General features: G+C 45.8%; 1 protein-coding gene across 1 annotated transcript in view; it reads right to left on the bottom strand.

Annotated features, from left to right (window-relative positions):
• Nucleotides 1-16,204, bottom strand: part of ZDHHC3 (zinc finger DHHC-type containing 3) — a 53,010-nt gene that overhangs the window by 32,931 nt on the left and 3,875 nt on the right. Inside the window, exon 2 of the mRNA XM_023529025.1 lies at nt 2,681-3,010. Within this exon, the coding sequence (XP_023384793.1) occupies nt 2,681-2,986 (306 nt within the window). The 5' untranslated portion in view covers nt 2,987-3,010. The remainder of the gene's footprint in view (nt 1-2,680; nt 3,011-16,204) is intronic.

The raw sequence follows: 16,204 nt of genomic DNA, 5'->3' as shown, positions 1-16,204 counted from the left end.
CAGAACAAAAGCCTTGATTTCTTTTCCAAAATCTGTTCTCCCCAAACTCTACCATTCAATAAATGGCATCAGCAATCTCCCAGCTGCACGAGCCAAAAAGAGTCTGGAAGGTACACTCGCTATTCTTGTCCATTCTATTAGCTCTGCTGAACGTAAGGTCTCAGATCTGGCTGAACCTGAGACTCCTGGGAGCTCTAAAGCATCCCAATACCCAGGGGCCCACCCCAGACCAATTACAGTAGAGTCTCTGGGGGTGGGGCCCAGGCATCAGTACTTCTTAAAAGCTCCCCAAGGGATTCGAATGTGCTGCCAGGCTTGAGAAATAGTGGCTTAAAATATATCCAAATCCCACAGCTTCTCTCCAGCTTCACGGCTCCCACCTTGATCCGAGCCACACGTCTTGCTGGGACCACTGCAATACCTCTCATCTTCCTGCTTTGATCTGCTCTCCTTCGAACTCCCATCCCAGGCACAAGGCAGGTCGCATCATGCCTCTGAGAGCTTCCCACTGCATTCAGAATAAAGACCAGAGTTCTCGCTGGTCCACAAGGCCCTGCACGATCTGGCTTCTGCAGTCCACTCCACCTCTGCTAGCCCCTCTCGTCCCCACTCACCATGCTACAGTCACCCTGGTCTTAGCCCTGTTTCTCACACACGCCAAGCACTCCCACCCCGGGGCCTTCGAACCTCCACCCTCCTCTTCCCGGAAGGCTCTGCCCTCAGATTTTCATTTGCCTGACTAGCAACTTCATGTCACTCAGAGAGGTCGTCTCAGACCACCTGGATGTAAAGTGTCCCCCTTAGCCCCGGAAAAGTCACCACCACATCACCCCATCACTCTGTTTCATCGTCTTTACGGCACTCACTGCTTCCTGAAATTGCCTCGTTCAGTCTGTCTTGCCGCCTGACCCCGGTGTGAAGATGTGAACTTCAGGAGGGCGGGGATTTTGGTCCCCTTGCTCACAGCGGTATCCATTGCTCAGAATGGAACCTCTCAGGTGGTAAAGCTCTCACTCAACGAACATGCCATTCATTGTACCCCATCCGTCGTCGGTGTCCCCAGGGCTCCTCCTCTCTACTGCCAGAGCAAACCTCAGTCTGTAAACGACAATCTGACCTCTTCACTCTTCTAACATCCTCAGGCGCCTCAGACTGCCCCTCAGCAGCCCCACCAGCACCACCAACCCGGACCCGTTCTCCTCCTAAGTTCTCGCCACTCCAAACAACTCCCGGGTGCCAGGAGGAGCCAAACGCCTGCATTCCTGTGTCTTGGTGCATGCTGCTCCCTCTGCCTGGAACGTAGTCAGTATCTTCCTGCCCTACTGCCCTCCCCGTCCCCTGATTATATACACTGCTCCGATGAGAAATGGCTTGGGCATCACCTCCTCCAAGCAGCCACCCCTGCTTGGCTAACGTCCCCCCTCCCTTGTTCTACCAAGCAACCCCTGCTTCCTCCCGCTACAGCCTTCATCACACAGGGCGAGCCTCACCCATCTGCTCTTCTAGACAGAGGGCACCCTGGTGGGTAGGAACAGTGCCTGCGGCTTAACAGAAACTAAATTATAAGGTGAGGAAAATAGTATCTTTTACTCCTGGATCCCCTGTAGCAAGGGCATCATAAACATTTCTGAATGAATCCTGAACTTGTTTCCAGTCTGACCGAGTTGATGCTAATGGGGAAACTCTTTTATACCTTTGTGATTTGGGACACTTCCGATTACAACCTGCCCGCCAGTGTGTGACCTGCCCGGCACGTGCATGAGAAGAGGCGCTGTCTGGACCAGCAGCTGACATGTAATTGAACTGGGAAACTGCTTTCCCTGGGGATGGAGTAACGATCCACCGCCGGAACCAGCAAGAAATGGAGCCCGAGACGGGCACTAGCTCGGAACCCAGTATCTTTTCTGAGCTTTCCCTGGGGCTCACAGAACTGAAATCCGTGTGGCCAGTGCCACCGCCACTAGAATGTTTTCCCTTAATTTAAACACACCCCACGTATTGAAACAAGCTACAGGAGATCTTTATCAAATAACACTCTTGCCTTTCCCACACGAGATAATGAACAGGAACAGAGGATTTAATAGCAGGGCACATGATGTTCAAGAGCCACTTGCACAGCTTGATATATTTAGCTAAGTCAAGGTGCAGGACGCCACCGCCTTACCCATAGGTATTCACCGGGAGGCACTTGCTGGCCTACAACAGGTTTGTCCAGCTTTTCAGAAAAAGATGAGCCTCACCCAAAGTGAAGGCCATTTCTGGGCTGCTTCTTGGAACTGGATGTGGCTTTAATTTCAAATCCACCTAGCTCTAGTCCTGTCTTCGCTGTGAGGCTGTCTCCACCCAACCCCCAGCTGTCTTCCACTCTATCACCTGGCCCAGGCTCCACAGCCATCTGACTGTACCTTTCTAGCTGAGGTGAGGCCTCCCCTGGACCAAACCCCTCCCACAGCAGGTCCATTAACGTACGCACCAATATACGTATGGTACCATTCGCCCAAGACAGACGGGCTGTGGCAGACGGTGTCCCCTCAGCGGGGCCCGAGTTCACGTTCCCACCCCAGCCCTGGCCCTCCTGTCGCCCACATTCCTGAGGTCAGGGGAAGCATGCAGGCTGCGGCCATGCCAGGACCAGAAGGGGAGAGTGTGGGCTAGTCAAAACGAGCCCAGACATACTCACGGGGTCCGTCAGCATGGCCCGGCAGTGGGAGGCCAGGGCCAAGAAGGCCAGCAGGTTGAACAGAATTCCATTGACGATGCTGTACGCGTAGTCTCGGGACGGAATCAGCATGACAAAGAGGACCACGAACTCCGCATAGAGGACCAGAAACCAGGTGACAATGGCACAAGCGATGCCGCAGCCGTCGCGGATAAACCACATGGCTCCCGCAGGACCAGGGTAGGGAGGGGGGACACACTTCTCCGGCTGGAGGTATTCTGGCTTCCGCTCAATGTCTCGGAAGTGGTGGGCGGGGGTAAGCATCATAAGCTATTCTGTCCATACTGACATCTGGAAGACAAGAAAGACCCAGAGGAGTTACCTTGTCGTCAAGGAGACTTGACAAAATTACCTTTCCAAAGTGAGCCAGGTGCCTGTGTGTGACCCTCCCGCAGAAAAGCTGCCTAAACCTTCTGTTCATTTCAAATGGGAGCCCTCCTCCCTATTCTGAGCATTAACAGCCTCTGTGGACTAGGGCCACCTTGCCCACAGCCTTCACGGGGCAAATGCCCTACCCAGTGGCAGCCGGGGCAGCGGCAGCGTGCAAAGCTCACCGACTCGGGAGCAGACTAGAACCAGGTCTCGTTTTTTACGGATCTACTGGGCAGACAGTGTCTCAACGGATATGTTCAAATTGGGACCTAAGAGATGGGGGTGGGGTCGGGGGGAAGCACCAAGCCCACTGGGGACACTCTCTTCAGCAGTGACAGCACGGACAAGCCAGAACCGACGCTGAGGCCATCTGCGGTTAACGGGGACGAGTGGGAGGAAAGCGGTGGCCACGCAGGACTCGCGGTAAGCTGCAGCCATTGACCCTTTTCCCGTTCGCCCCAAGAATACTCGCCAGCAGCGCTTGTGGCTGCAGCCTTCACCCCAAGACAACTTGTGAATTACGGTCCTGACCTCACCCCCAATATTTTCACATCACTTTAGTATATCGATAGTTTTGGAAACAAATGACATCATTCTATGTATAGTATTCTGTTTTTAGGAGTGGTATTTCCATTTATAAAATATAGTAATTCTCGATAGCTGAAAATGTCAAATCCTAGAAAATGCAGCATTCCTAGGCATCATGTTAAATTAACACTGGCGGCGAGCGGGAAGAGGGCTAAGACATTCTAACTGTCCTGCATTAGCTAGTGACAAAGGCAAAACAGTCGGTCGGATGGGCTAGTTCTTGAAACAAGCCAGGCTTTCAGCCCTGTGGCCAAAACGGTTTCTGTTCCGGGAATAGGAGCCTCTGTGAGTTGTTCCCCTTGGGGGTGACCGGGCAAAGTGTAGGAATGTTGGACACGAGTCCAAAGATGTTTCCCCACCACCGGGGTGTGGGGCTTCGTGAGTGTTTGTCTCCTCACCTGTGAGAAGAACACATGCCAGCCCCAGCCACCTCCGCACAGGGTTGGCGTGAGGGCGGAGGGGGTGGGAGGTGCTCGTGCTGAACGCTGTGGCCGGCAGCGCCCCGCACATAGCACAGACTGTGCACGCGCGCTCTCTCTTCCTGCAGAAACAAGCGCTGGGCAACGCGTCTTTTCTTCCTAACACTGCAGCTTGAGTCTCTGGAGACAGCAATGAAATAACTACGAATCAGTAACTAAAGTCTATTTGTCCCCAGCATGTGCTACAAGACACAGCAATGTCCCTCCTCTGTTTCTTTCTCTTAAACTCGGTGGCCTGTTGCATCACCGACCGGGTTTCTCAGTTAGAAACGATGATGGCTCAAGTTTACTACCAGATGTACGTGCCATGGGAAAGCCACCCGTAGCACAGACTGCAGCACAGCAAGTGACATCTCAGTCTTTTGAAAACTGAAGTCACTTCACGGCAGAGGAAATCACTCAAAAGCAGCACTGGCTATGTGAGCTCTTCTGAAGACTGCGGCTCTACACACGAGGGCGAGCTCGCAATGGCTGCGTTGGGTTATTCCTCCTTTTTGTCCATTTTCCCTCTTGCTCCACTGTCCTCACCCCCAACAGAGAGAGAGTACAGTCACGAAAAGTAAGGATGTGTCCAGAACACCGAGGGCAGAGCAGTAACTACTACTCGAATTGATAGAGTGAAACGTTGTACATACTAATAATGAAAGAATAAGGCCAGGCCCTCCATTCCCAGGGTGGCAGAGAATTAATGACTGAAAGGTAGTTAAATGTGAACCATGTACCTGTCCACAGAAGCATCACTCAACAAATACTCAGAGTGACTATCACATGCTGTTGGGAACTGGTGAACAAGAAGTCATGACACTCCTAAGCAGAGTAAAAGTGGTGGCTCCCGACAGTCCATCGACCAGGATTTTCTAAGGAAGCAATCTTGTGCTCTTCAGAAGACAGTGGCAGTTAGTGTTGCCACTGACATCCCAGGGGCATTAAAAAAGGCAGGGATATCTTCTGAAGCACCAAACAGGACAGGAAGTCACAGGCCAGGGATATCTCTGGACCCTGACCCGTGCCCAGCAAATTCTAAAATTCTAAACTCTGTTCAACCCAAACAAAATGCTGAAATCCCATGATGATTTAAACCTGACTGAAGCTCAACATTTTGACAACCTCCAGATGCAACCATTCTCTTGGTTTTACCTGTTGCCATATAGATGTGTATGTATATCACCTATGTTCTCACAATTACTATTTCAGCTCTAAACCAATAAAGTTTTATCGGACCACAGCCATCCCATCAATTACATATTATCTATGTCTGCTTTGGCATTATAATGGCAGAGTTGAGTAGTTCTGGAGTTTATACGACTATCCAGCCTAAAGTATTTACTCTCTGGCCCTTTATAGAAGGATGCTGATCCCTGGTTCTAGGAAGTTGTTACACACAGATAAAAAACTGAGATCCAGCCCTACTCCTGCTTTTCCTGCAGAACAGCTCAGTGTGACAGAGAGGGTCAGTTACAGCTCACACCACCCTACCCACATCTATGGCAGCATAGCCACCGGTCATTTTACCATAACCTGTGTACGCCATCAAACTGCTCTTCAGTGATCACCAGTGGTGTGGTTTTCAGAAACGGAGGATCACTGAAAATATATCTCAGAGCAATGTTCCTGTTTAGATGCTTCTAGTGATTAAATTATGCTCAGGTTATAGTCAGAGTAGATGATTATCCTCTATCCTGACACTTGCTCATTCTTGACTCTACATATGGCAATGGCTCTCCTAAACCAGAGTTATGTTTCATATGTGTGGTTTTCCTGAGGAATAGGCCCTTCCACATAAATAAATTTCCCAGGGACTGTGGCTCGTTCCTAAGCAGAAACACATTTTAACCACGCAGGTTAAGATGGAAGTCTTAAAAACAAAAGTAAAGATATAGTTGTTCTTGTCTTAAGGACAATAGCTGTCCATTTCTTCGGAAGGATTTAGTCATCACCAGGGACATCAGTTACTGGAGCGTGTTAGGTAACGGTGTCCACAGGTGGTACGGGGATTCGCTGGGCTGGCCGCCTCACACCCACTGTGTTCCTCCTCCATTCAGGCTGCTGTCATTTCTGTGTCTACAGCTACCAACCCTCCCAACACACCCTCTGTTTACTGCTGCTCATTGGCTGTGGGCTGGAAAAGCAAATAAAACTAAATCTTGTTAGATCTGTTTGTTTGTAAAGGAAGGGGACTCATTTTAGGTGGCAGGCCTTCAGGAGACACCCGCTCTGCTCTCCCTCCACACTGTTCTGACGGGCGGGGGCCCTGTCTTTTCATCGGCCCAGTGCCTGGCACGTGGCAGCCGCTCACTGTTTGTGTTCATTACAGGCACGGGCTCTGACGCCAGCCCCGCCTCGTGAAAGCCTCGTCTGCTTACATTCAGGGCTGTGGCCACATCGTGGATGGGTGCAGGTGCACCGAGTAGGACCACAATATAGGTTACCTCTTACTCAGGTAACCAGAATGCCCCACCCTTGCACAACGTGGGACCAGAGAGTGTACAGAGGATCTGTTTTCCCATCGTCCCTCACTGGTGAGAGAGAACCTGTGATCTGGGAAAGCAGAGCCGGACACTAAGTGCCGCTGAACTGAAGCACACACTCCAACCCACACTTGAGCGTTTCGAAATATCTCAATCAAAACCAATCAAGGCATACTGCTGTAAAGTGTTTATTTAACCCTCAGCCCCGCTTTCCTCGCCCAAGGCAGTGGAAAGCTTTCCAACAAGGATTTCTTCCTTAAATTAGCCAACTGTAAATCTGAGAAATTTGAGAAAAAAATCCACCTTGAAACAAACGTATACACTCCCTTCACTCTGCCCCTAACGACGACAGAAGAGGCAGATATTTAGCTCTTTTCCGTTTCTGTTTTGAATGAGGGAAACTCCAACTCTTGGGGCTGAGGAATGGCTCTTCCCCAGTGACCCACTCCTCACCGAGTCCTTGTGTGCAGGAGTTGGGCAGAACCGGTTGCTCAGGCCTCTGGGGCCGGCACACGAGATGGCTGGTGTGTCCCAGGACCCCCGGTGCCACTCCTGCCGGCCAGCCCTCCCCGCAGAGGGGCAGCCTCCTCCAGTCCCCTCCCCTACCCCTCAGCCCCTTCCCCTGCCTTGTTCGCTCTCTAATGTGTCCTCACTGCAATTCAATTCAACTCAAATAGATATTTATGGAGCAGCCACTAAATACAAGGAATTGTGCAAGGGGCTCACACACAAGGGATAACGAGGACAATAACGTGTGTGTGCTGCCCTGTTCAGGCCCTGCCATTCCCCGCTCCCAGCTCCCAGCTCCCAACCTGGTGAGACGGGTCTTGCTTTCTTCCTACTAACCTGCAAGTCCCATTTGTTTAGCTTCGTAGCCTGGTATCTGGCATGAGTATGTGCTCAAATCAGTATTTCTTGAGTAAATGAATACGTAAAACAGACAATCCTAACACATAGGTTTCTAATGAATGGCCCAACAGAGAGGCAAATAGTACGCCTCCCCCAGTACAAACAACCCTCACTACCAGAAGTGAGGTATTTTTTTTCAGGCCAGGACTTCTTAAGGGGCGGGGTCTCAGCAGGGCCTGGAACCAGGGGAAGTGTACTATTTAGACAAAGGCAGGGGCGGGCCTGGCAGGGAGGGTGGAGGTGCTGGTTGGGGGGCTGGATTTACAGGCCCGTATGAAGTATCTGTACACAGCCTGGTTTCATAAACTCAGAATTAGGTGCAATTATTTTCCTGGCTTAGAGAATAAGGTATTCCTTTGGCATAGAAATACTCGAAAAAAAAAAAAATTAAAGGATTAAATTTTCTGGGTCTCTACAGTAGGAACTACATAGCTGAAACTCAATTTCATCAACTCCTTAGCAGATGTCATGCATGTAAGCAAGGTAGCAGAAACCCTCAAACGGGAGGCTTTTAACTTAGGTCAACATTTGTTTCAGGTGAACATTTAATAGCTCAATAAATCTAGTATTATGTTGGAACATTGTTCAGGGGCTGGTCTGGTATCCTCCTGAACTTGCCCTAAAGATGAGATTCTCACATAAACTAATTTTTACTCGTTAACTAAGTAAACAGCCACTTAAAAGGTCCACTGAAAGAAGGCAGCGTCTTTTTTTGATATTTCTATTGTAATTCTCAACTGAAATTCAACCTCATGAGTCTATCAATAACCGCCTTGGTTTAAATCCTATGGTCTTAAGGATAGTGTTTGCCTCTTTTAGAGCTTCTCACATGTCAGAGCGATACACCTAAAGCACCAAAGTATGCGCAGGCCGGACCTCCCCGCTCCCCCCCCCCCCCGCACCCCCCTCCCCCGCCCCTCGCCCCTGCCAGACTTCAAAGACAAACAAAGGGCCGGGCCTGGGAGCTTTAGAAATGGATCTGATCAAGCAGCAAGTTAATTTATCTGGGCCACAATTCCCTTGATTTAATTTGTGTAAGGACTGGAAATTTTATACCCATTTTTAGATGATTCTCAGAAAAACAAAGAATGAACCATGAATCACTGTATTTGAAATGTTTCATAAAAAAACAGAATGAGTCACTGAACTTCTCCCAAAAGGTGTGGTCCAAGGGAAAGGTGCCTTATCTTCCGCAGCACACCTTGTCAGGCCAGAGAGGTGTCCAGACAGGCAGAGGCTGCTGGCCTCTCCTGAGATCTTTGCTCCTCCCTCTTGCCTCTTGCCTCTGTCACACTCAACCTTTAACAAAAAACTTTAAAAAGGGAAATACTGCACCCTCCCAACCAAACCCGATACACACTAAAGTTCGCTGAGGGAACTGGGAAGTGCTGGGTTAAATTTGCCTTCTTGCCTCCTAACTGGCCACGTCTTATATAACCACTCGTGTCCACGCTCAGACTCCTAACAACGGGTCTTCATTTCAGAAAAAGCTTTGGGATGTGGACGGCTCACGGAGGCCAACAGCTCCTGCACTTACACAAATACTTACTGTCCTACAGCTGGCTCGTTTACCACCTCCCAGCTTTCTAGAACTATTAAAAAATACACGCCCACATACAGGACGACAAAATATGTGATACAAACATTGGGGATCAGTAGAAACTACCACTCGTTTGGGTAACACTTCCCCTTTCTATGGCTGTGCTTTATTGCATATTGCAACAATGAGAAAAATGAATGAGGCAACTTTAGAACAAGACTATGCGTAAGAGTAACTGGTAAAAAAGAATCACTATCCGAATTATAGAGACCATCTAATAGATTTCAGTCACATTCTTCTGTTGTACAGAAGAGGACATCAAAGCCCATTTGAGATTTTGTCTAAAACACTCAGTGCTGTCTGTAGGAATGGAGATGGACGCCGGCATTTACCGAATGCCTATTGTGATTGAGGACTCATATAAAGCGGCTTGTTCAAATTCTTACGACAACCTAGCATGGTAGCTTTTATTATTCATTGTATAGATGGAAAGTGTGAGGTGCAGAGGTTTGGGGTAATATTCTCAAAGTCATATAGTGAGGGAGTGGTAAAGCCAGGATTCAAAACCAGCTCTGTTTGCCACCACAGACCACATTTTGAGAACAGCTCATGGCTGCTGCTGCTGCTGCTGCTCTTTTGTAAGGAGGGAGAAGAGGAAAGATCAAGCAGGAAATAGAAGTTCTACTTCCTGCTTCCTCGCACACATCTGATGGATCTGAGAAGTCTCTTCAACTTAGTTTTAACGTCATCTCTAAAGTGAGAGGGAAGGACTGGATCTCTAAGCTCTATGCTCTTTTTTAAAAAAAAATCCAAGAAATGACTTTCCTTCCAGTAGCTACGGGAGCCTATAATACCCATTCTTTAAAAAAAAATAATAATATCCTTTCTTCTGTAATTTTACTTCTGTTTCTTTAATGAACCATACTTCTGCTGGGCTAGTTGATCTCTTTCAAACTCTGGTCCAGCCTGTTATACAGATGGGTGAAAAAATTAAGCTCAAGGAGTCAACTGGTTTTTCATAAAATGTTTAGAGAGGTGGCTCACTTCCTTCTCAGGTCCAGCAGGTGGTACCTGCTACTTGCTTTTACTGCCATCTCCTGCATTAACTCCTCCTTCCAGGAAGTCTGCAACCTAGCAGGAAAATCTTTATAAAGGCAACAATGTATTACTGATCTAGCTAGCCAATTCCTATCTGTCAACGAGTGCAATACACTCATAGATGTGGAACCCTTAGTAATTGGGTGCATGATCCCATTTGACACCGAACTGCCTTCTGGCCTCTGTCAGGGTAGGTTCCAAGACAGGCATGTTGCTTGGCTGCTGCCACCGTGTGGGGCGTGCTAAATGCAGAGCGGGGTCCCGACTCTTCCCGATTTCCTGAATGTCTATTACCTGCCAGCCACTGGGCTGTCCACTAGATACATCTCACCCCATCTGACTCTCATGTCCCCTGTGTCTTGTAGGTATAAATCTCGAGTTTCCGCCCCCTTTCAGAGACGAGGAAACTGAGGCAGGGAAAGATTTGCCTAAGTTCTTACTTCTAGGAAGCAATGGAGACAGGATACACTCCCAAGCCTGCTCTCAGTTCAGAGCCTACTTTCAGCTACTCACTACAACCATTCATTTTGTCCAATAACTAGAAAACAAAAGGGGAGTGGCACTGACGTGTCTGCCAGTGACCTTGGGTTACTTACAGTTTGGCTCTCTTGCCCGCGCATGGTTATGCAGAGATGGCATTACTGGGTGGGCCACATGCAGTGACATTCACAGGCCACAGGCCTGAACTTATGCATTTTGTGCTCTTAGGTGGGGCCCTGGCTGAACACCAGCCCACACTCAGAAGACTGATCTTGTCTTAACCTAGGAAGCAGGAGGGCTGTGAAGCTGCAGCCGGGAGCCACTCTAAGATCGAGTCCCTAAAATCTTCTGTTGGGAAACATTTCCTGTGGGGTCAAGTTCTAGCACACTGCTTCTTCTGAGAGAAAGCCCACCCATGCTAGGCAGAGACCCGCCAGCAAAGGTTCCCACCTAAGGGTGCTGAAAATAGCACCTGACCCCACATTGTGCCATGTGCAGACATGCAGCCACTGTGACATCACCCAGGCAAGAGCCGGGTTTTTTTAGGGACTAAAAGCAAAAGTGCTTGGAGGGATGTGAAAGGGGAGCTGGGGCAGAGAAGGAGAGGACCAGCTACCGCGATGGTGCCAGGCTCCAAGGAGGGGCGCTCTTTGACAACCAATGGATCGAAGAAGAAATTAAAGGGGAAATAAAAATGTTTCTCGAGACGAATGAAAATGGAAACGAAACATCCCAGAGCTGGTAGGATGCAGCAAAAGCAGTTCTAAGAGAGGTCACAGCAATAAACCCTGACACTGAGAATTAAGAAAGATCCCAAGTAAACGACCTAACTTTAAAATGTGAGGAACGAGAAAAAGAACAAACCAAGCCCCAAGTTAGCAGAAGAAAGGAAATAATAAAGAAATAGAACATAAATAAATAAAATCGAGGACAGAAAAACAAAAGATTAACCAAGAGTTGCTTCTTTGAAAAGATAAACAAAATTGACAAACTGTTAGCTAGACTATCCAGGAAAAAAGAGAAAGGCCCCAGATCACCAAAACTATAAATGAAAAAGAGACATTACAATGGATACCACAGAAATTCAAAGGATCAAAAGAGGCTTCTATGAACAACTACATGCCAACAAACAGGACAACCTAAAAGAAACGGAAAAATTCTTAGAAATATGTAAGTTACCAAGACTGAACCAGGAAGAAATAGAAAATATAAATAGATCGATTACTAGTAAGAAGACTGAGTCAGTAATAAAAAAAAAAATCTCCCCCAAAAGCCCAGGACCAGATGGCTTCACTGGTGAAGGTTACCAAACGTTTAAAGAATGAACACCAATCTTTCTCAAACTCTTCCAAACATTGAAAAGGAAGGAACACTCCCAAACTCATTTTACAAGGCCAAAATTATCCTGATACCAAAACCAGAAAAGGACACTACTAGAAAAGTACAAGCCAAAATCCTGATGAATAATATATATAAGAATTCTCTATAAATACTAGCAAACAAAATTCAGCAACACATTAAAGGGATTATACACAACAACCAAGCGGGATTTATCCCTGGGATGTAAGGATGGTTCAACACATGCAAATCAATCAATGTGATACATCACATTAACAGAATGAAAGAAAAGAGTCACATGACCATCTCAATAGATGCAGAAAAAGCATTTGACAAAATTCATCCATTTGTGATTTAAAAAATATTTTTAAATTAGGCACAAAAGGCACGTATCTTAAAATCATAAAAACCATATATGACAAGTCCACACTGAATGGTGAAAGGCTGAAAGCTTTTCCTCTAAGATCAGGAACAAGACAAGGGTGCCCACTCTCACCTCTCCTACTCGACATAGTACTAGAAGTCTTAGCTAGAGCAATCGGGCAAGAAAAAGAAATAAAGACATCAGAACTGGAAAGAAAGAAGTAAAATGGTCTCTTTCACAAATAGCCAAAGAAATCCTGAGAAAGAAGAACAAAGCAGGAAGCATCACACTTCCTGATTTCAAAGCTGTATTATAAAACTACAGTCATCAAAACAGTATGGTACTAGCATTAAAAACAGATAACTGGACTGATGGAACAGAATCAAGAGCCCATCCAAGCATATTTGGTCAACTAATATTTGACAAGGGAGCCAAGAATGTTCAATGAAGAAAAAATTGTCTTTTCAATAAACGGTACTGGGACAATTGGATATTCACATGTTAAAGAATGAAAATAGACCTGAATGGACTCGCAAAAATTAACTCAAAATGAATTAAAGACTTAGATGTAAGACCTGAAACCATGAAACTCCTAGAAGAAAACATAGGAATAAAGCTCTCTGACATGAATTTTGGTAATGATTTTTTAGACATGACACCTAAATCACAAGAAACAATATCAAAAATAACAAGTGGGACTACATCAAAGTAAAAAACTTCTGCACAGCAAAAGAAACAATCAACAAAGAAAAGACAACCTATGGAATGGGAAAAAATATTGTAAACCAAAGTAAAAAAAGATTGTAAGCCATATATCTGATAAGGAGTCAATATCTAAAATATATAAAGAATTCATACAACTCAATAGCAAAAAAATCAAATAACTCAATTGAAAAAATGGGCAAAGGACCTGAATAGACATTTCTCCAAAGAAGATACATGAAAGGCCAACAGGTACATGAAAAGATGCTCAACATCACTAGTTATAGTGGAAGTGCAAGTTAAAACCATAATGAGATATCACCTCACGCCTGTTAGACGGGCAATCATCAAAGAGAAACAACAAAAGCTGGCGTGGATGTGGAGAAAAGGGAAGGAGCCCTTATACACCGCTGGTGGGACTGCAAATAGGTACAGCCACTATGGAAAACAGTGTGGAGGTTCCTTAAAAAATTAAAAATAGAACTACCATATGATACAGCAATTCCACTTCCAGGAACCTATCCAAAGGACATGAAAACGCTAACTTGAAAAAATATCTATACCCCCACGTTCAAAGCAGCATTATTTATATTAGTCAAGACATAGAAACAACCTAAGTGTCTACTGATAGATGCGTAAAGAAGTTGTCACACACACACAGGAATATCATTCAGCCATAAAAAACAAAATTCTACTATTTGTGACAATGTGGATGAAACTTGAAGGCATTATGCTAAGTGAAATAAGTCAGATAGAGAAAGACAAATAGTGTATGATCTCACATACATGTGGAATCTTAAAAAAACGAAAAACAAAAAACATAAAATAAAAAACAAAACCCAAATTCATAAAAAAGGATGCCAGACTTGTGGTTACCAGAGGGCGAGGGTGGCAGGAGAGGAAATTGGAGGAAGATGGTCAAAAGGTATGAAGTTCCAGGTATAAACTAAGTAAATAGGAATGTATGACATGATGACAATAGCTAACACCGCTGTATGATACATAGGAAAGTTGTTAAGAGTATATCCTGAGTTCCTGTCACGAGGAAAATTTTTCCTTTTTCTTTTCCTTTTATTGTATCTGTATGAGAAGAACCTGAAGCTACTGTGGTAATCATTGCACGATATATGTAAATCAAACCATCATGTTGTACGCCTTAAACTTAAACAGTGATGTATGTCAATTATTTCTCAATAAAGCTGGGGCAAAAACAACAAGAAAGAAGGGAAGCCATTTCGCTTCCAGATCTCTGCTGGTCCTACTCATCTCTGGCACTGTAAGTGACGATGTGGGAGCAGAGCCTTGGGAGGACCCTGGGACCAAGGAAAGGGGACTTAGTGTGCTCTATGAGTCCACAGGCCCTGCCTTCCAGGCGAGGTGCTCTCTGGCATCTGTCGGAGGGCTCTGAAGACAGATGGGAGGCTAGTGCTAAACAGAATGGAGGTGGCTTGGAGTCAAGAGGCCAAAGTTCTACCCCAGTCGTGCTCATGACGTCATGGTTCTGGTAAGACAGATGCCGTCCTTGGGACTCGGCTTCCTCATCTATAAAACAAGAGGGAAGACTGAGCTGCCTGCTCAGGCCCTTGCAGGGATGAGAGCCTGTTTCCTTCATCCTCAGAACAAATTCAGCGTTTCCTTTGTTAATTTCTTGGATTTTATAGTTTTATCAAAAGCATCCCTTAAGTTCCTTTCCTTATTCTTTGTTAATATTAAAAAAGCCCACCAGTAATTGTTAGCAATTTTCCTAAGCATGTTCGGTTTTTTTTCAATTTAATATGGCATCTAATTACCATTCCCTTTTGTTCATTTTGATTTTTTCAGAGTGGGAAAAACATTATCAAAATACATCACAAAATACACTATAAAGTGGTAAAAGAGAGAAGCCTTAAAATCCAAAGTTAAACGTGACCATTTTTCAATGTTTAAATTTTTGAATATCCAGGATCTATTTTGAGTTTTACAACCCAGTAAGATAAGCCTTTTAGGGTAAAATGAGGCACAGAGAGGTTAACTGTCTTGCTCAAAGTCACAAAGCAAATTAGTGGTGAAGTCCAGATCATTGGACTAGATGCCCCATAGTCTTTCCACTACAGATCCTTATCTTCCTAACTAACCTGCCTTTCTAGATTCCCGGCTACTATTTCTTGGCTTAAAAACACACACTTTTTGCATAGCAAAGTTAAAACTCGTTGCAACAGGACTGTACTTGTCCTACTAGGCTAATTTTCCTAAGGTAAAAAATCAATCCCACCCAGACGCATTCCATCCCCAGTGACCCCGGAGAATGAGGTAGCCCAGAGAATCGAAAAAGTCTCTACATACTAGGAAGGTTACAGTTGGAAGGAGACTGAAAAAAATGGAGTTTTCCTGGCCTTTCCTGGAAGAACGATGGAATCAGGTGGGACATACAACTGTAGCCTTCTCACAATCACAGTTCACAGCAACTTCAGAGCCAGGAATGACCTGGCCATTTGTCTCTGGAAATCTGCTTCCAAAGAGGTGGGCGAATGACTTAAAAATGCAAAAATAGGAAGCAACTAGAGGCAGCATAGAATTAGCCTCTTCCCCCGCCTCCCTAATAGGTCAATATCCAACATCACTCCTCCTCTATTTCTGCTTCAGATTCTGTTACTTCCTATGGCTATCAGGGTGTGTGTGTGTGTGTGTGTGTGTTTAAATATTTCTAGATTTACTAATCAGGACTCATGATCTCGTTGGCTCATACATATCCTAACGGAAGACATAGGGAATGGCCTACCATCCTCTCAAAACAACACGTGAAGACCCTTCCCCTAAATGAAAATAAGCTTTACCCATGTATTCCTATCAATTTTATGTCATTGTAATCCCAAGTTATCATTTCTAGAACAGCCAGACAGACACAGACCTGCTGCCCAGACTATGACAGATTATTTACATTGACTACCATTTAAGACGAGATACAAGCAGGACAAATTCAAAGTATTTAAAAGGAAACAGATCTACAGGGAAAACAGTAGTTCACTTTTACTTTTCTGGGGTGCTAGGCTAATTGTGAAAATAAACAGGAAAAGACCTCAAACTGGCTACCTCTGGGTGGGGAATAAAATGTTCGTTCCTCTGCTAGGCTTGTAAGAGCTCTCTGCGACTTCAGCACCAGACTCAGCA

This window comes from Pteropus vampyrus, unplaced genomic scaffold (assembly GCF_000151845.1).
Source record: "Pteropus vampyrus isolate Shadow unplaced genomic scaffold, Pvam_2.0 Scaffold35, whole genome shotgun sequence".
NCBI lineage: Eukaryota > Metazoa > Chordata > Mammalia > Chiroptera > Pteropodidae > Pteropus > Pteropus vampyrus.
The sequence above is the reverse complement of the archived record's forward strand: the minus strand, read 5'-3'. Positions and strand labels throughout refer to the sequence as shown.